The sequence below is a fragment of the Cucumis sativus genome, chromosome 3 (genome assembly GCF_000004075.3).
Source record: "Cucumis sativus cultivar 9930 chromosome 3, Cucumber_9930_V3, whole genome shotgun sequence".
Taxonomy (NCBI): Eukaryota; Viridiplantae; Streptophyta; class Magnoliopsida; order Cucurbitales; family Cucurbitaceae; genus Cucumis; species Cucumis sativus.
In genome coordinates this window covers 40205687-40225446 of record NC_026657.2, presented here as the reverse complement: position 1 = coordinate 40225446, position 19760 = coordinate 40205687, and the positions used below count along the sequence as shown (strand labels likewise).

The window sequence follows — 19760 nt, the reverse complement described above, 5'->3', positions numbered from 1 at the left end:
CATAATTTTCAAAATTGTTCTAGGGTAAAAAGATTAAAAAAAAAAAAAAAAGACTATTTTCATTAAATTTTATACTATAACTTGATGTTTACCACCTTGATTAGTTTTTTAAAGTCAAATTTGTTATAATTTTTTCAACCTTCAAAAGAGTTTTTTCTTTAGTCAAAATTTTCAAAATTGTTCCAAAGGTAAAACAGAAAACTATTGATTAAATTTTGAACTATAACCTGATGTTTACCATCTTGAAAAGAGATTTTTTAGTCAAAAGATTTCAAAATTTGTTCTAATGGGTAAAAAGAAAACTATTCATTAGATTTTGTTTAAAGTTTATTTCTATGCTTAAAATTATTAGTTGTATTGAAATTTTTGGTGTAAATAGTTATTGAAAAGTTCATGCATCAATTTCTAACCATTGAAATTAGATGGGTGAGTGGCCATTAATTCCAGAGAGACGGAGAAACAAGAGCCAACACTTTTCATGAGTGAATCCATTGAATTGTGAACAAAAAGAGAATTTGTCATTTTTCTTTCCTCTCGATTAAATGAAGTTTGAGTTTAAATTTCATCACCAAAGTGTTTTCACATTCAATCCCAATATAAAAAGAAAAGAAAAACACGATGAATATCTTGTGATTGTGCTAGCTTAACTACCGTATAATATGTGTTAGTAGTTAAGACTCTTGATTGTATTAAAAAGACATGATTTATAACTCGTTTCTATGATGAATATTGCTGCCGTACATCATTATGTTGATGTTTGGTTATTTCTAACAAAGTATATAAAAACATTAAAGTATATATTTAAATTAATAAATAAATAGTTCTACGGTTTTAATTTTAACCTTTTTAATTATTCATTTTGTTGTTTATGGATTCTTCTTTACAATACAACGACGTTGTAACAAAAATAAATTGACAAGCAAAGAATAAAAAAAGAAGCAAAAGTACGATACATACATTTTTTTTAGTGGTAACGGAGAAGGAGTTTCTACTTGTGAGAAGAATAGAATACGTAGTGTAGAGATAGCGCACAATACATTACAAAAGAAATTACCTAACTCATTACTTTCCTCTCCAACTAATGCAACAAAAAAGGTATTGTATTGACGCCAAATCTACAGTCCAACAAGAAAAATTCATCCTTTGAAAATAGTAGAGATTAAGACTCTCTCAAAAGAACACCAAGTTCTAACATCCAACATTCAAGAGAAAATCAAAGGTTTTCTCTATAATTACAACCATATATTGTGTATTATAAACTCAAAACGTTGCAGTTACATATATCTATGAATATATCGACGTATAAACGTAAATTTAATACAAGGTTGAATGTGATTAGTGTTAGTGTGAACATGAAAATTTTAAATATGGATCCAAAAAGTGATTAGAAATTGTGAGGATGGTGACATTCATAAGTTCATGGGTGGGGGGCCAATTTGATAAATTTTGTGTTTTCTTTTTGAAGGTTCTGTACTTGAAGTGTAAGTTCAATCCACATCATAGTTGAGTAGGACAAATTAACTTTGCCTTAAGCTTTTTGAAGCTATGTCATTTGTTGGGACCCTTATTCCTCCAATGCCCAAAAGAGACAACTCCCTAAAAAGTGTTTTCAACTGCTTTCTTTAATTTTAATCTTCAACCATTCCCCTTAGTCCAATTTATGCAATATTTCATACACATTTTTTGGGGCCTAAATTCTAAAATAGAGGTATTGTATTATAATATAATATATAATGACTATAGCACAAATCACAATATGTGACACAATCTTTCACTTTTATATCTTTACCTAAAATTGTCACATTTATTTGTATCATTTGTTAGGTAGATCACCGCCTCTTCTTTTCCCTTGTTCTTAAGTCTAGTTTTCATTTGGTTGTTAAGGATCTACTAGTTTTTTAAGTTGGTGTGAATAACTTAACTCCGATAGTAAGTACTATTATATTTGTGTATTTATTTACAAAGTTTATTCTTTATATATATAAATATAGTAAAATATATATACAAGTGTCGCAATCATCGATACCGTCATGTTGTAAAAATTCATCCCTTCGACTTTCTAATTAACGTTCTAGTAATTCTATTTTAAAGGTAGTTAAGTTTTTGAAACTATAGACTGAATTTGTATAATGTATTGGCGTGGGAGTTTGATAATTAGGCTGTATTCACCAACTCCAACATAATTGAATTCATCAATCTTTTCATTGATCAATTAAGACATATAATAATTAGGTTTTAATATTTTCCTACCACTTGTTGAATGAACTTTGAATATAGTGAGAGATAATTTTTCAATCTTATAATCATTGTTTAGTAGTTTTTTTCACCTTATATTTGATTCATATCTCCTAATTTATTTGTGTAATAATTATTATGAAAAACAAAAATGTAATCTATTGAAGTATTCTCAAAATAAATTATGTAATTTTTTCCTTGAAAAAGTGAGGGGGCAAAAGTTTGAAGAATAATCAACCCTTCCCTTTACATAAATATTAGAATATAATGAGTAGAAAAAAATTTGAACTATATATATATATATGATACCTTTTAACATCAATTAGTTTAATCATGAACCTCGAAACATTTTTTTTCTTTCTATCATCCTTTAGATGAAAGTACTCTATTAGAGTCTGATCCTCCCTTATATCGTATTTTAATTTTAGTGGTTCATTATTCTTTCAATCAAAATTTCCAATTTTAGTCCAGATAAATAATGTGATATATGCATAGGGTTTTGAAGGTGATTTAGAATTTTGAGTCATTTATCAGTTGCGGTAAAAACGTTAACTTTTGTACCCATTGTGCTAATTTGCAACTACCCCATGTTGTTACGATGTGTATTCTTTCTTGTAACGATATTTTTTTCATAGAGTAATATATTAATGTATGAATTCTTGATCTTCTTGATTTTTTTTTTTGCTTTATATCTTTTTAATTTTGTTTGACTTCGTATTTTTATAACTTTTTTTTGTTTATATTTGTTTGTGCATTAATTTCAAGATAGATGTTGCTTTTACTACTTCATTAAAAAGATTTAAATTTAAAAAAATATGAGGCATTTTTAAATATACAACCACATACTTATAAAATGAAAAAAATTTGATATTCTCGCTCATATACATCGATAAATTGAGATTATTATATTTTGTAAATACTTTTTACAATAATTTTTTTAATGAAATATAGTTTTTAATTAATGCAATACAAGATAATTAAATTATTTTATATAATATGGTTTCATATTCTTTGCTTCCTGTTTTCAAAAGGCATAGAATTGACGATTGTAAACTTTTCTCCTCTTCTTTTTCCTTCATATTTATTTATTCTCCATTTAATGTTTTTTTTTTATAATAATCATAAAAGAAAATCCCACTATAGTGATTTTTAAAAAAACACCCACTATAGTGCTTTGTATATATAACCTAAGTGTGTACTAAATTTTCTTTAATGGGCACTAACCCATTTTTATAATATTACGAATATAGCATAATAAGGGTCAATATTATAAAAATGGACATTGAAAAAATAGTTATAAAGGTGGTGAAAGGAAATTAATTATTATCGTAAACTATTAATAATTTACCTTTTTAAAAAAATACATTTTAAACTTTCAAAAATTTCACCAATATTCGAAAACCCTAACAAAAAAAACATTACGATTAACATATTAGTGAAATATTTTATTATCTAATTATAAAATATTCATGAACTTCAATTTCTTTTTTCCCAAAGAATGTATTTACACCCTTTTAATGTATTTGCACCTCATTAAATCTGAGCTTCCATTTTTATTTTATTTTTCTTTCTTCTACCCTCCTACACTCCATCTTGTATATTCTCCAATCTTTATTACCGTCTCCTCCAATCAAGGTTCAAAGGCTATAACGACATCGAGAAAGTTGTATATAGAACCATTTTAGAGATCAAGGTTTAAATTATGTATTAACAAGTTGTATGTTAATAGTTGAGCGTGAAGTAATACATTGATTGTTTAAGTTTTAAGTACATTACAAGAAAATGTCTTATCCAGAAATTTGGAGCATAATTTCAATAAGTTAAACCAATTTTAATGAAAATTAGGAAATTCTAATAATTTTAGAAAAGAAACAAAAAAATTATAATTGTTTCTTGTTATTTCCAATTTAATAGATATATTTTATATTAATTCCAATAGTGGTTTGAACTTTCTTTAATTGTTCAATGATTAACCCTTTTTTCTTTTAAGAACATAGCAGAGAAGAAGTACAAATTCACAAAAAAAAAAAAAAAAAAAAAAAAAAAAAAAAAAGCCTAAAAGGAGTAGAATATCATTCAATGATTCACAAACAATCACTTAAAAAAAGCATTTTTAAAATTTGAGAGAGTGATTTTATTTTTTAAAATTGAGAAATATTTATTTTAAACTTTTGAAAATTTGAAAGTCGAACACTTTAATATTTGAAACTTAGAATACAAGAAATTATTGTCAATCGTTATTAATAATTAGAAGTAGTATACTAACAACGACTTCAAGATCCGAGAAAATTTAAAAGAATATAAGATATATATAAATATAATGTAATGTAAACTTGAAAATGAATGAGACCACAACTTTCTTATCTTTGTAGGGGGTTTTGTGTGCTATTGTGCTTTTGACCCTTTGCTTTTGTCCCCTTGGTGTTTGCTTGTGCACATCAATTGAACTGTAATACACCAAAACATTGTTTTTATATATAGATTTTGGTGTGAAAATTAAAGTTGAAAATAATATTGACGCAATGGTTATACTGTTGATTTTAAGATTAAAAGATCGATATTTGTCTCATTAATCCATAAATATTTGAAATTTATTATAAGATGAAAAACTAATTTATTGACTCAAACAACTGTACTTGGTACGATCATTAATTAGTATTTGAGATGATAATCATAAATAAATAAATACAAAGAAACAAAAAAGAGAAATACAAGACATTTGATAGCAACAATTGAAGATAAAAAGAAGACTAATCTTCGAGCCAAATTTGATCGATCGATCACATAAAATGAGCAATTGATGGCATAAATTAGGCTTTACAAAGGATTAAAAGAAAAGACTACCAACTCAGAAGTAGTTTACGAATTGTTCTATTTTTAAAAAAACTCATAAAATTATTGAAAGTTTATAGTTTAATTAAACATAAATTGCAAATTTATTTCTATTTTATAAAGTTATTTATTAAATATAATATAAATAGACTTAAAAAAGCCAAATTGTATTCGTAAAAGGTAATCTAATTCCTATTTTCCTCAAGTTTGTCTCTAGAATCTCATTTTCAAATCTTCTAAAAAAAAGTCTTTAAATTTTTACTATAGCCATTCATGACCCTCAACTTATCACATTATTAAAATTTTTACTCTACAACTTCAATATATTTCATTAAATGATGTAATCAAATTTAAATAAGCGTGTTACAATATTAATTACCCTAAAATTTTAAAAATGTTGTATTTTCAATTTTAAAAATAATTTAATGAGTTATAAATTAAATGTGCCATAAAAGAAAGTTGTAATATTTTAAAAAGAAAATTGTTTGTCGTGGGTTTTTTTAGTGAGAAAAAAAGAAAAAGAAAAAAAGAAATTTAGAATCGTGACGCACAAAAAGTGACAAAGGATTGTGAATCAGACATCTTTCGACATATCAACTTATTATCTTTCCTATTCATCATTTTCATTTTCCTTTACCATCTTGTCAACGTCATCAAAACTTAAATCCTTTCATTATAAACCAAATTGTATTAACATTGCATTTTTTTTTCAGTAAACAGTGTGTGAAATTAAAATACTAATTAACCTTTTTTTTTTTTTTTTTGTAAATTAAGATGGATTGTTCTTAATTAAACATCATTTCTAGTCATCTATTTTAGTAATTCAAAAGCTTGATATGATTTTAGGTCTTCCGTCATCATTGTATTTGTTTCTTTAACAAATTTGAACGACGATTTGATACCACCTTCAAATTTTAGATGTTGTTTTTCCTATTAAAGTTATAAAAAAAACATATTTACAATATAAATTTTAATTTCTCTCTTGTTCGGTGTTTCCATATTCTTCATTTTCTACCATTGAGATTTATAGTTTATGAGTTTATTGTCACACCTCAACTTAGACATATTTGTGATCTATAGCTATTTATGCTTTTGGATCAACAAAGATTTAATAACAACTTTATATCTCATGGGTAGGAATTGAATTAAAAGTTGTTGTAATCTTATATACGTAATTTAGAGGAAGTAATCATTCCAATTTTATTTAATTTAAGGGGTCAATTTTAATACAAATTTAAACTAAAACTAATCTAAGAAAATAACTAAAATGATCAAGTATGCGAGGATTTTAATTTAAATGAAAATTAAATGACGTTCTAGGGTGTGAATTTCATCACACGAACCTCATAAATTCGATTGTTTTAACCGTTGAATCAATTAACACAATGCATGTATCTAGAAGTCTTTCATTTGTATTGCTTGTTTCTAGCTAGGTCAACCTTTTTGTTTATAACTTGATTACCAATTCCAAAAGCTCTGTCAAATACTATCCAAATTAAGCCAAGCAATATAACCTTTCATCATCCACAATTTCTATTGTTATCCTATTATCAAATAATAGGTTATGATCTAACCTATAAGACATTCTTGTTACACAGTAAGATTATATTATAAATCATGAAACCATTCAGTTGAATTTTATCAAAGGATCAAAACCAATAAAAACGATCGTGCTAAAAAGTAATTGATGCCAATTGAAATCTATTTCTACCAAGATCTTGACTGCATCTAGCCTCTAGATGAATAATAAAACATGGTTTTCATAGAGTACAAGATCTTCATTACATTATATTATAGAATCACAACTGAAAATTTAAAGACTAGTATAATGGAAAGAAGCATTATATAGAAATTTGACTTCATCCTCGAGCTTGAATCAACCCTCAATTTCTCTTCAAATCGTCTCTAGCTTCAAAGATCTTTTGAATTCTACTCTTTTTTTTTTTCTCTACTAGCCTTCAAAACCTCAAGACTTGATATACCCTAAAATAGAGATGCGACAAAATTTATAATGCATTAATTAGTCGCACCGTGGTATTACCCTACATTTGGCCCCTACCTTCTAGCTAACCTCTTTTCATGCCTTCTACCTAAGGCTATTTTCTATACATATAAATTAAGCAAAGCATTACATAAATATATATCTATATATAAAGTTGATGATGTAATGGGACATTCTCCCGACAATATGAATATAAATAATATATCATTTTTTCTTGGACAGAATGAATATAAATATTCTTGAACATTTATACATGAATATCCACATTTTCAAATTTGGGTATTATGAAAGATTGATAAAAAGGAAATATCTTATTATAGATATATAGTACAAAGTTTATGGTCAAATTTTGGCAGTTGAACACATGATCCAATAACAATTATAATTTAATCCAAGCAGCCACTTTATTGGAATAAACACATGTAATTATGTTGTCTTCTATTGTTTGTATTTAACATCTAATCTAGAATATATACTCTAATTTTTATGATTTAATTTCTTCTTGTTGACTATGTTGTGATTTTGCATGTCTATAGTTAGTCAAAAAGAATCTTTGGATTATGATGAAATCTTGACTTTTTATCTTTGCCCAATTTCAATTGGTCTATGTTGAATCTTTCGTGAATATTAATTAAAGTAATTATGGAGATTATCTTCTTAATCAGTTGTTACATTTTCTTATACCTTACAAACAATTTATAAATAAAATCTCTAAAGAGATTAATATATATATAGAGAGAGGGAACAAATCTTATCATATTATTTAGTATCATGCTTACTTCACACAAACAATTGAAGAAAATTATTACATTGACCTAAAGAAAAGTTTTTCGTGCAACATATATACGAGGAGATGTGTTCCACTATTGTTGAGTAAATTGAAATTTGGTATCTCTCCATGTCAAACATTTGTCGGAACTAGTTGCAACTCATAAAAAAAGTTGTAATATGTTCAATTGTTGGTGAAAAAACATATAGTTGAAGCAAAACTTCATCATTCAATTACCATATGTATCCTTGTATCCGAAATTGAGTTTGATGAGAAATTAGATAATGTCAAATAGCTCACCTCTTAGTTAAAATTTGTCCTAGTGAGTGATCTGGAATACTCTTTAAATTATTTGGTATCATTTAAAAAATAAACTAAAAGATTAACAAAATGATAAAAAAAAAAAGATTATGGAGGTGCGGGGAATCGAACCCCGTGCCTCTCGCATGCGAAGCGAGCGCTCTACCATATGAGCTACACCCCCAATTGGGCAATGAAAGTTTCTTTTATGCTATTTATAATTGTACTATTTTCATTTTCAAACAACATACTTACATTTTCTTATAAGAAAAACCATTTTTCAATATCTTGTATTAGTAATGGATGCAAAGATTCTAAGTGAAACATCAATTACACTCCAATACTATTATGTTGACATAAAATGTACTTATTCAACTTTAAAATTAACTTTCATTTATATAATAAATCTATTTTGTAAAGTGAAGATATGAAGGACAAACTTTACTCGTCTAACATCTTGCAACAAACACCTAAACTCAAGAAATTGTCTTTTATACGAAACTATGTTAAAAACAAACAACCATAATATCACTTTATAGTAGCACTATTTTGATATCATTGGTATATAGTAGTTTATTAGCGATATTACTTATAGATGCTATTAGTTATATCATTTTGTTGCTATCAACTCATAGATATTACTAAGGGGATATCACTTATAAAAAATATCCTTCTAATGATATTGTCTATAGTTGCTATTAGTGATATCTTTCTAATGCAATAATTGATAAATAATGTCAGTGATATCATTTTATGTTAATAGCAATATAGAAAAATTACTTGTAATAGCTATGAGGAATGTCAATTGATAAAGATATTAGTGACAACAACTGACGTATTTCTTAAATTGAAAACTACCATTGATAGTAGTTATATCTTCACTTTATTAAGTTTAGGCATTTGTTGTAGTTATAGCCTTTGTTTGAGTTTAGGTGATATTTTGTTGCTTGTTGTAGTTACAGTTACAACGGTTATAAATGGGGATGATGGCAACATGCACAAAAAAGAGATTATCTATTGTTTGAGAAATTCGAGAAGAAACACTCAAAATGATGGTTGGACGTGTGTATTTTAGTCTTTTACTATTTTTTGTGATATATATGCAAATATTTTATTATTGTGCTATATATACTATTATTTTACATTTTCTTTTTCCGTTTATGCAACTAACCTTACTTTCGTCCATCTCAAATATGTGTTGCTTTTAGGTTTTCATATAAGGATAATTGCAAATATAGCAATTAGGTTCAAAATAATTAGGAATATAACAACATTTTAAAAAGTTGTAAATATAGCAAAATCTATCAAAGTTTGTCAACGATTGAAGTCTATCATAACAGACCATGTTGCAAATGTTGATCTATTACTGATAGATCATAAGAGTCTATCAATGATAAAAGTCTATGATATATATATTTTTTTATATTCACAAATTTTAGAAAATATTGGTACGTAGTTAATTATTATTTTTAAAATGGTTGGAAATTAAAATTATCCTTTCATATATAATCTTATTGAATGCTTAAATGGGCCTAAGGAAGCCTTGACCCAACAAGAGAGGTGGGCCTTGAGAAGATGAAAGATACCGCCATCCCCATCTTTGCAACTTAAAATCCTAAACCCAATCGCTCCCTTCAGCGATCTTCTACGACCTCCGCTGAGTTTCTTTTGGCGCTCGCCGGGCAGTTCTCTATGATCACCCCCTCAGTCGCTTCCAAGCGACGGAATATCTGATCGGAAAGGTAAAATTTCAATGATTACCCAACCAAGATCAGCACACGCCGACTCTAAATTGAATTGAATTCCAGTTTCCTTCTGTATCAAATTCAGAAGCACCTCTCATTTTCCTAAATTCTTTCTTAGAGCCTCAAACTTTGAAAGACGAAGGTAAGAACCCGGAAATTCCCTCTGCCACCGTAAATCTTCTTTGTTTGACAAGATTTGAAAGAAATTGATTGCTGAATTTAGTCTTCTTCTGTGCCAAAACCATTGGAGATTACCTCAAACAATAGACAATCCCTAACCAATTTTTAGAAGTTAGCAATAGGATGGATAGTTAGAAGGTACCTCAAACTAGGAGAGCGAAAATCATAATCTGGGACATTGGTTTTCTATCTATTTAGCAATGGGGTGAATATAAATAGCTGGCGTTGTTTTCAGTATTATCCTGATTTGTTTAATTTTGTCTTTCCTCCTCAGAGATTTTTTTTTTTTTTTTTTGTGTAAAATACTTTTCTACTCGTTATCTTCTAAGCAATTCTTAGAAGTTGTATCGTTGAATTGGCTGTTAGCAAGGTGAAGTGGCCCAAGTTGATTGCACATTTAGCTTGTTATGGACCCATCTATTATGAAGCTTCTGGAGGATGACGAGGTTTTATCTCTTTTTGTGCTTGCGTGTAAACGTTTATTCTAGGACTGAGGGGATACCATTTGTAAATGTTTGTTCTATTCGACAGGATGAATCAATGCATTCAGGTGCAGCTGTGGATGCTTTTCAGGCTGCCTTGAATAGAGACATAGAAGGCGATGTTCAGGCTGTTGCCCAGACGTCTGAATCTGATGCAGGTATACTTCTTTTCTAAACATAGATGCTTAGCTTTTATTAATAGACCTTGCGTTGGATATACACACACATTCAGATAAGAAACAATTTTGTTGATGGTATGAAATTACTAAACATGGGTCCTATTAGGAGGATTTATAAAAGACTTCTCCAATTAGAGAGGAGGGGAAAGCTATAGTGATGAAGAAGAGAACATTTACACCATGTCACAACCCAACTAATTATAGGTAAATCTAGGATAGATAAGCTCCTTTTCTTGGTAGTTTCTTCTATTTTGTCGTTGCCAAATAGTTCAGCGGAATGTTCTCACAAAATGGTTCTATAGAGGCTAATTTTCCTTTTTGAATGGACGACTGCCTAAAGTATATGCAAGGAAGATCTTTATGTCCCTCGTTGGGGCCATGTGCCAATGAATGATTTCTGTTGGCGATTACAAAAATTTCGAGCAAACACACTATGTTGCAAAGAGATGACCATGGGATTCCTAGCTATTCCTACAAATGATGCACCATTGAGAAGATAAGTTCCATTGGAGGTTTACTTTGAAGTTCATTTGGGTAATTGGCTTTATAAGATGGGTCCCATATTTTTAGGCATGTTTGCTTTCCGTATCCAAATCATTGGAAAATCATAAAACTGAGGAAAGGAATCGGTGGATGCTTGTTGGAGTTACTTTAAAGAGGGAGCTTGTGGAAAAGACATTGTTTGTTTCCATTTTCCAAATACCCCTGTCGGGTCTTTGACAGGTATTTGGAAAATAATAAGGTGGGATTTTTATGGAGATCATATTGAAATGTGCATTTGCAGAAAATCTTGTCTATGAAAGCCGTATTCTGTGATTTCAATGGCCTGGAGGCTCGAAATCTAATTTACCATCTGTATATCGGATTTCAAGTTGTGTCTTGTTGAGGTTTCATGTCTCTCTGTCAGCTTCGCCAATTTGGTTTCAAAGGCCTTTTGTAATTACTCTATTGACAGTATTTTATCTAGTTGGAAACCTTTTCTTTAGCGGGGTTCTTCTTTTGGGGGTTTGTTTTTTTGGTGCCTTGTATTCTTTCATTTTTTCTCAATGAAAGTTGTTTCTATAAAAAAGAGTTTTTCTTGTTACATATACATTTGCTACCTTTCCTACAGTATAGATTTAAGTGAACAAATTTCTATTTCAGCACTTAAAATGAGTTGGAAGTTGGATCATTTGTTAACAGTCACTTTAGTATTGTTTTGGTGGTGGCTTAATATATTTACAGTTTTGACGTGAAGATGTTTTTAACTTTTTGTGTTCTCATATCTTGCTTCCTTTTCATAGCTTTGCCTCAATCTCTATCTTGAAACTTTGTGAAAATTTCCAGTGTAACAATGATTTTTTCCCATTTTCCATTTTCTTTCTTAATGGGGTGTTACATTTATTTGAAATGTTGGATTTTTAGGTTCCTATTCTTTTGCGCACATTTTCGTAACATGATCTTTCTTAAGGCTTTTCAAATCATCTGATATTGAAATTTGACTGATCACAAACTGCACTTTGTTTTCCTAGTAAATAAAGAAAATTTGCTGTAACTATGTAGTGCGTAGAAAATATGTGTTTTAAGTTCAAGAATAAAGCTTTCCATTGAGTGACTCATGGATGTTTGGATGGAAATTTGGAATCGTTGATTTGATGTTTGTGACTAAAATGCAGCCTTCCCTCAGGGGAACAACAATGGTTCTTCTACCCTCTCGTTACAAGCTTCTAGTCAAAGTGAAAATTCTGAAACTCATGTGCAACAAAATCAAAATTTTCGTTTAAAGCAAGAACAACATTCATCTCTGATGGAGCTAGAGCGATCAGTACCTGAAAATCAGCAGCAACATAATTCTGCCCCCTTTCAAGTTTCAAAGAATCAACCCCAAGCAGATCGTGAACAAGGGGAGGGAGAACAAGTTTCTGCTCAGTTTTCTCAAACAGCTGGGCTGCAAGTTTCTGAAAAAGCTCCAATCCTTGTGAATGACTCAAACAGAATGCAGAATCGGGACAATGAATCTCAATACTTGAAGTTACAAAAGATGAGTAATCAGCAATCAATGGTTGCAGAACAGGCAAATAACCCACTAAACCGTAGCAAACAGGTTCCTTTTGCTTCTTTGATGCCTGTATTGATGCCTCAGCTTGATAAGGACAGAGGCATGCAGCTTCAGACTTTATTTAACAGATTGAAGGTAAGTGAATGAGCAGAAGTACATTCTATTATTGCCTATGGCTGTCACTGTATCTGTAAAATTGAGGGTTAAATGTAATGAATCCGCCCTAAGCAAAGGAGTACCTAGAGAAGTTGTAGGGTTGTTTACCACATTGAGTTTATTCATTTCATATTCCTTTGTAAGATGTATTGTTTAAATCAATGCTTTGTTATAAAAAATGCATTGATCAATATATGAGTGTCTATTGCTAATTTCCCTTTGAATATACTCTCTACATAGGGTCTTATTCGTGTGAGAGCGACTCTCTCTCTACAGTCTTATTATATTTTGATGTAATACGTTAAAGAAATGGTTGGATGCTTCATGATTGTATAGGTTGTCTCATATAATTGGAACTTGTATTTCAGAGAAATGAAATGAACAAAGATGATTTTATTCGGCTCATGCGGGGCGTTGTGGGCGATCAGATGCTCAGATTAGCAGTTTGTCAAGTACAATCACAGGTCAGCACTTAAATTTTTTAATCTTAAGAATTATGCTAAAAAGTATTTTCTCTAAGGATTTCTTAAATAGATGAAATATTCATTGCAAATAAGGAAAATAAAAATACAGCAAATAACACAATAAATACTATAAAATAAAACATAATGAATAGAATGAAAATATTTACAAAACAAAAAAAGGGAAATAATCAACAGATTGTCACGAAAATTTATTATGTTTCTATTTGTTACTTTAAATCATGTCTGTCCGTGAGTTATGGTACCTTCTTCAGGTTACATTTTTAATTATTTTCATTTACAGCCTCCACCTTCGGTAAGGCAACTTCCTCCTAGAATGCCATCTATGGGTCCTGGGACACCAAATTTCTCTGATCCACGACCATTTACACAACTTCATCCAAAAGGCATGAATCCTCCTGCAGTTCAATCATACATGCCCTCTCCAGCATCCCAAGGGCGGAGTAGTTCAGGCTATCCTGCCATGGACAAGAATATGCAATCTTTACGAGAAGTAGAACAGCGACCTGATTGTAATGGAAATCAAATAACTTCATCCAGTACAAGCACCATCCAAGATAGGGAACGCTCCTCAGTTTCTGTTCCAGGACTTGAGAAGCAGCAGTTACACTTTCAACAGAAATCTTTCAACATGTATGGAAACAGTGGTAATTATCACCCATATACTGGGTCAAACATGAATGCCTCTTCATTGTCTCTTAAACCTCAACCTCACGAGGGTCAAGTGAAGCAGATTTCGCAGCAGGCTCCCAATTTTGACAGGCAAGTTACAATAAATGATTCCAAGCGAGTCCAGGCTGGAAGTGTTCCACACTTACATAATAACTTAACTTCACAACAAAATTCATGGAAATCATCAACAAGTAAAGAGCAGACCATAACAAGTTACGTTAAACAAGAACCTTCTGATCAGGTTTCGGAGCAGAGCAAAACCCAACATTCAAATTTGCAGGGCTTGTCTTCTATTCCTAGCATGCAGGCTGAACAAGTTAACACAAACCCTGGAATAGCGAAGGACCCTTTTGACAAACAAACTTCTAAAATGGGTTTTCCTACACCAAATAATGTTATGCCTCCTACATCAACCAATGCCGCAAATTCAATTTCTTCTGATTCAAGCTCTCTACATGAGTCCAATGCTGCGGTGAGTGTTAGTAGATTGTAGATTGAAAATTACTCTGACTTTTATTCTTAGCAATTAGTTCTTTTGCTTTCCATTTTGCCCCAATTTAGTTCTGACTGTTTAATCTTGGAACTTTCAAATTTAATTTAGTCCTTGTATTTTTAAGTTTTATTTAGTCAGTGTACTTTTAATTTGTAGCAATTTAATCCAGTCACAAAAATGTGCTTAAATGCTGATTTTTATTACTTAACAATTTAGACTTTGTAGTTTATCAACATTTTGGATCCCTAATTAGTTTATTGATCTACTTAAGTTAAAATTTCATTACATCTTAACAATATAATAAGGACTACTAAATTATTACATATTATAGTTTAGGAATTAAAGTGTCACAATACAACCTAATTGTTACAAATCAAAGTTCAAGGACTTAATTATTACTCCTATTAAAGTTTAAGGACCCAAAGTTATTTTTAACCTAAATTGTAAGTTGGTTTCCTACATTTACTCAAAACTTCTGTTGAAGTTCATGCTAATGTTGGAGGACATTAACCATAATGGGTTAGTTTAGTGGTGAGAAAAGAGACAGAGTCTCAATAAATGACAAAGAGATTGTAGGCTCAATCCATGGTGGTCACCTATCTAAGAATTAATTTTCTATGAGTTTTCTTGACACCCAAATGTCGTAGGGTTGGGTGGGTTTCCCATGAGATTAGTTGAGCTGCACATAAGCTAAGAATTAAATTTCGAGAGTTTTCTTGACACTCAAATGTTGTAGGGTTAGACGGGTTTTCTTATGAGATTAGTAGAGGTGCACATAAGTTAGTCCAGACATTCCCAGATGTTAAAAAGTTGTGACTGCACATTTCTTATGTCAGGCAGTAATCTCATACCTGTCCAACTCTCTGCCCTTGTATCTCATTCTTATTGTTATAACTTAAGAGCTATTCATTTTTTTTTTCTTCATAGAAGATAAAATAGTTTATTTTTCACCTGGTTCATCAATTTGTGCATAATATTCTGAAGTCTTTGTGTAAATATATCTTTGTGAAGAATGTGCATTGCTCAATTTTATGGTGTTGTCTTGCTCTTATTCTTTTTTTCTTTAATTTGCACTTGAACTCTCAGGTTCCTTCTGCAACTACTCCTGGAATGCAAAATAGGGCACCACAAAAGAAGGCAGCCGTGGGCCAAAAGAAGCCTCTTGAAGCACTTGGCTCTTCCCCACCCCTATCAAGGTGAACATAAAACTTGGAAGTTAAGTTTATTTAGGAATATTTAATAACAAATGGGTCATTGTTCACAATTGACCTTCTTGTTCCTTTCAAGTATAATTGAATTTTACCTTACAGTAAGAAGCAAAAAGTATCTGGGGCATTTGCGGATCAAAGCATTGAACAACTTAATGATGTCACTGCAGTCAGTGGAGTTAACATTCGGGTACAATTCTCATATTTCATGAATGGTTAGTTCTAGTTGGTTCTAACTTGAATCCACAAAAGATAAGTTTATGGTTTTGACCAGGAAGAAGAAGAACAACTATTTTCTAGTGCGAAGGAGGATAGTCGAGCTTCTGAAGCATCACGGCGGGTTGTACAAGAAGAAGAAGAGAGGCTGCTATTGCAGAAAGCCCCATTGCAGAAGAAGCTAGTGGAAATCAGTTAGTGTTCAATTCTTTAATTAATATTTCAGTTGTTCTGTTTATGTGAATAATATTGTGTGTTAAGGGAGCAGAATGACCATCATTATTCTATGACTGATTAAATGCTAATTGGCGTGTTTGTATGTGGCAGTGGCTAAATGTGGTTTGAAGGGCATGAGCAATGACGTTGAGAAATGTCTCTCATTGGTAAGGTGCCAGTCACTTTGGTAATTTTTTAGGTGATGCATTAACAGCCTTATAGACAGTAACTACATCTTCAGTGTGTGGAGGAAAGATTACGAGGAGTTATTAGTAATCTAATCAGGCTGTCAAAGCAGGTCAGTGTATTTCCTTCCATTTCTATCTCTAGTTTTCTTCTATTTCATGTTTCTGTACTATATAATTATTGTATGTTCATACTTTTGATTGATCTCTGCAGCGAGTGGATGCGGAGAAACCAAGGCATCGAACAGTTATTACTTCAGATGTTCGACAACAAATTACATTAGTTAACCAAAAGGCCAGAGAAGAATGGGAGAAGAAACAGGCTGAAGAAGAAAAACTTCGAAAGCTTAATGATGTGAGGACTTATTTGGTTTCTCTGCTTATGGTCGAACCAGGATTGTGTACAATAATGAAAAACATTGTTTAAATATCTTCAATAGGAAAAGGTTTAGTACATTTGATGGCTTGTCTTCTACTTGTTTGATATAGGTTCTTGATCTCTATATTTATTTTCTCATAGGATTTCTCTATCTTATTGACTATTTTTTTCCATAAAAAAGCTTAAGATACAAATTTGGTCCCAATGATTTGAAAAATGTTCAAATTTAGTCTTTATGGTTTAAAATTATAATTTCATATGGTTTGATGAAACCTAAAGAATAGACTATGATTTGTTAAAACCTCATAACTTGTGGGTTTTATCAAACCATAGGAACTAAATCCAAACTTTCTTCAAATCGACCAAATTTACAATTTAACAAAAAAAGGATGATATCTTTTCTAAATGAAGTTCACATGGATCAAATATTTATGAGACGTATGAAAAAAATGTGATACAATAACTGTACAATGAATAATTTCCACAAGTGCGAGTGAGAAGTTTTCTTTTCCTTGCCCTTTTCCCCTGTCTTCTTTGTATTTTAACAGTCGCATGGTTGTACACCTTTTTTTCTTGCAGCCTGATGATGGTTCAGGTGTTTCTGGTGACAAGGAGAAAGATGAAGGTCGAATGAAATCACTTAAGGTATTGAGAGTATCATATGATACTAAACATTGACATTTGGATTGATGAGGAATTCTTCGTTGATTTGGTTTGATGTTTTTGTGGTTTAGGTAAACAAAGAGGAGGATGATAAAATGAGGACAACAGCAGCAAATGTTGCTGCCCGTGCTGCTGTTGGAGGAGATGACATGCTGTCAAAATGGCAACTTATGGCTGAGCAGGCGCGACAGAAACGTGAAGGTGGAGTGGATTCAGCTTCTAGTTCTCAGGCAGGGAAAGATGCTGTCCGTAAGTCTTCTTCAGCAGCGGGAAGACATGGGAAGGACAACCTAGAAGGTGAAAGAAAAGGTAGCAATACTCCATTTGGCATGTCTAATATGACAGCGGATGCTTGTCAAATTTAACCTAGACAATATTGCCATTTTGGGCTGTCAAAATCTCGAACATGCTGTGGACATCATAAAATGATAGTAATAAATAAAAGAAACACAGGAGTATGAAAAGAAAAAAAGAGCACACTTATCCTGTGGAAATCATAAAATGGCAATGAACCCAAGCTATTGCAAGTTTGTTTCCAGTGAAATGCGATCGTGAACTCTCATCAGCATCAATAGCTTAGTCACAACTTGTTTGAGATTACGATCCACTTATTTTTTCTGTTCGATTACATTCATCAAATTAGAAAGATAGAAAAGGAAATCCAAATGTTGTAGGGTATAAAAGAAAGAAAAGGAAATGAAAATAAGCATGATTTTAACCCCATCTATCCTGTTTTTGCACAGGAACTTCGAGGAAATTTGGAAGGAATCAAACTAATGCAACTCAAACTAAGGTGGCTCGTAGCATTTCTGTTAAAGATGTCATTGCTGTGCTGCAAAGGGAACCCCAGATGTCCAGATCCACCACAATATATCGTTTGTTTAACAGAGTTCATCCCGAATCAACTGGTGAATAGAATTGACTATGAACAATGGTAAACTAACATCCCTGCAGACGCGCACTCTATGGGGGGCTATTTTTCTGAATTAAAGGTATTCATTTATGATAAAACTTCATAGTTTTGGGAACATAGCTCAAGTTGGTAGCTGCTGCTATAACTTTCATGAAAGGATTTTCTCAAGGCCTTGTACAAAGTAGGGAGGCTCTTGTCCGGACTTTGTAAACTTTGTATATGTTTTGAAACGAAAGTACTTTATTCAAGTCTCTTTTTGGGAACTCAGAAAGCAAAAAAGAGTTTTGAGGATTGTTTCGGTAATAGTTATATCTTTGCTGCTAGTTTGAGTAGTCTTTTAGGGGAACCGAGCTGATAAGAAAACCAAACCAAATTGCTAGATGACATACTATAACCAAACCCCCTCGAATTCAGTTCTTGATGGTTTAGTGATGTGATTTGTTATTTGCTTCAACATAGGCACACAAACTAGTCGGCGGTGGTGGACCTGTGTAGCATGATCTAGATACATGATGAACCAGAGATGAAGGTTGATATCTCAATTAATAAGAAGTACTCATGCAGCTTCTCCAACCAATGAGACCGTAAGGTTAGAAGCCAATTTCAAAGCCATTTTAATAGTAATGCTCTGTCAGCGTGGAGTATATTCGGCAAACCCAGATCTGACTGAATATAATTGGTTTTCCTTGTATGAAAATTGGAACTGTCAACCAAAATCGGTTTCAAACTGAATTGACGTTGGTTTAAGTAATTATTTTTGGGTTTTGATTTCCCACCGTTAGTCTAAGCTTCAAAATGTAGGTTTTCTTCTGTAATTAAACTCTTCTTCTGTACATTAGCGCCAACTGTAGTGATATTATGTTAAGTTGTTTACTAAGTAAATAATTTTATCATTGTTTTACCCATATTGCTGCTTTTAAGAATGAAAAAGCAACAAGCTCTGCAATCTCTTGTAGAACTCGAAATTAGAGGTGTTCACAGTTGAGTTTTGTCCATTTCTAAAAGAACCGTAGACCAAACTGAATCCGTTAGCCTTGTTGAACTGATCAACATAGAATATACCTCAGTTTTGGTTCTGAATTGAATTGGTCCGACTCGAATTAGCTTGGGTCTGTTTTTTAGTTTACAAAAAAGCTTCAGCCTAATGTTTGAATCAGACTTGTGGCTTTTTGGTGGAGTATGGCATGATGAAGGTGGTCGGTGGGTATGTGCCAAGTTCACCAGACGAAGAAAAGAAGGTATCGAAGTGTGACATTAAGCAATACAAACAATGAAGGCTGGTGTGGTGATGGTGATCAGGTCATAGGTTGCTTGCTGAATGCTTGTGCTTTGAAGAGTAAAAGAAGGAAGATGAAGAGAAAAGAAGAGTAAGAAGGAGAATCAAGTGCGTGAATTGAAGGGGAAAAGAAATGATA

At 31.4% G+C, this 19760-nt stretch overlaps 1 protein-coding gene and 1 non-coding gene across 5 annotated transcripts; one reads left to right on the top strand and one right to left on the bottom strand.

Annotated features, from left to right (window-relative positions):
* Nucleotides 1-8249: 8249 nt before the first annotated feature.
* TRNAA-CGC lies at nt 8250-8322 on the bottom strand. The gene has a single exon. It is a non-coding gene; the product is annotated as a tRNA-Ala (tRNA).
* Nucleotides 8323-9752: 1430 nt separating this feature from the next.
* On the top strand, nt 9753-19250 carry LOC101206316 (transcription initiation factor TFIID subunit 4b). 4 transcript variants are annotated; one of them, XR_004215279.1, is made up of 16 exons: nt 9753-9880; nt 10430-10509; nt 10595-10703; nt 12380-12897; nt 13287-13382; nt 13684-14544; nt 15652-15761; nt 15876-15963; nt 16048-16183; nt 16317-16372; nt 16447-16503; nt 16605-16745; nt 17349-17414; nt 17504-17741; nt 18176-18424; nt 18805-19250. XR_004215279.1 is itself a non-coding variant. In XM_031882659.1 (16 exons), the coding sequence occupies exons 2-15, from the start codon at nt 10471-10473 to the stop codon at nt 18346-18348; spliced, it is 2688 nt and encodes an 895-aa protein (XP_031738519.1). In that variant the 5' UTR covers nt 9758-10025; nt 10430-10470; the 3' UTR covers nt 18349-18366; nt 18805-19250. The 4 variants fall into 4 exon arrangements, 2 of the variants coding, with proteins under 2 accessions (XP_031738519.1, XP_031738518.1); XM_031882659.1 differs by having other exon boundaries at nt 9758-10025; nt 18176-18366; XR_969160.2 differs by having other exon boundaries at nt 9759-10025.
* Nucleotides 19251-19760: the final 510 nt, after the last annotated feature.

Bases quoted from the DNA above. Each gene is read 5' to 3' on its own strand.
- LOC101206316 (XM_031882659.1), top strand. From the start codon at position 10,471: ATGGACCCATCTATTATGAAGCTTCTGGAGGATGACGAG. The intron at 16,184-16,316 runs GTTAGTGTTCAA...TGTATGTGGCAG, and splicing joins GAAGAAGCTAGTGGAAATCA to TGGCTAAATGTGGTTTGAAG. The intron at 17,415-17,503 runs GTATTGAGAGTA...TTTGTGGTTTAG, and splicing joins GTCGAATGAAATCACTTAAG to GTAAACAAAGAGGAGGATGA.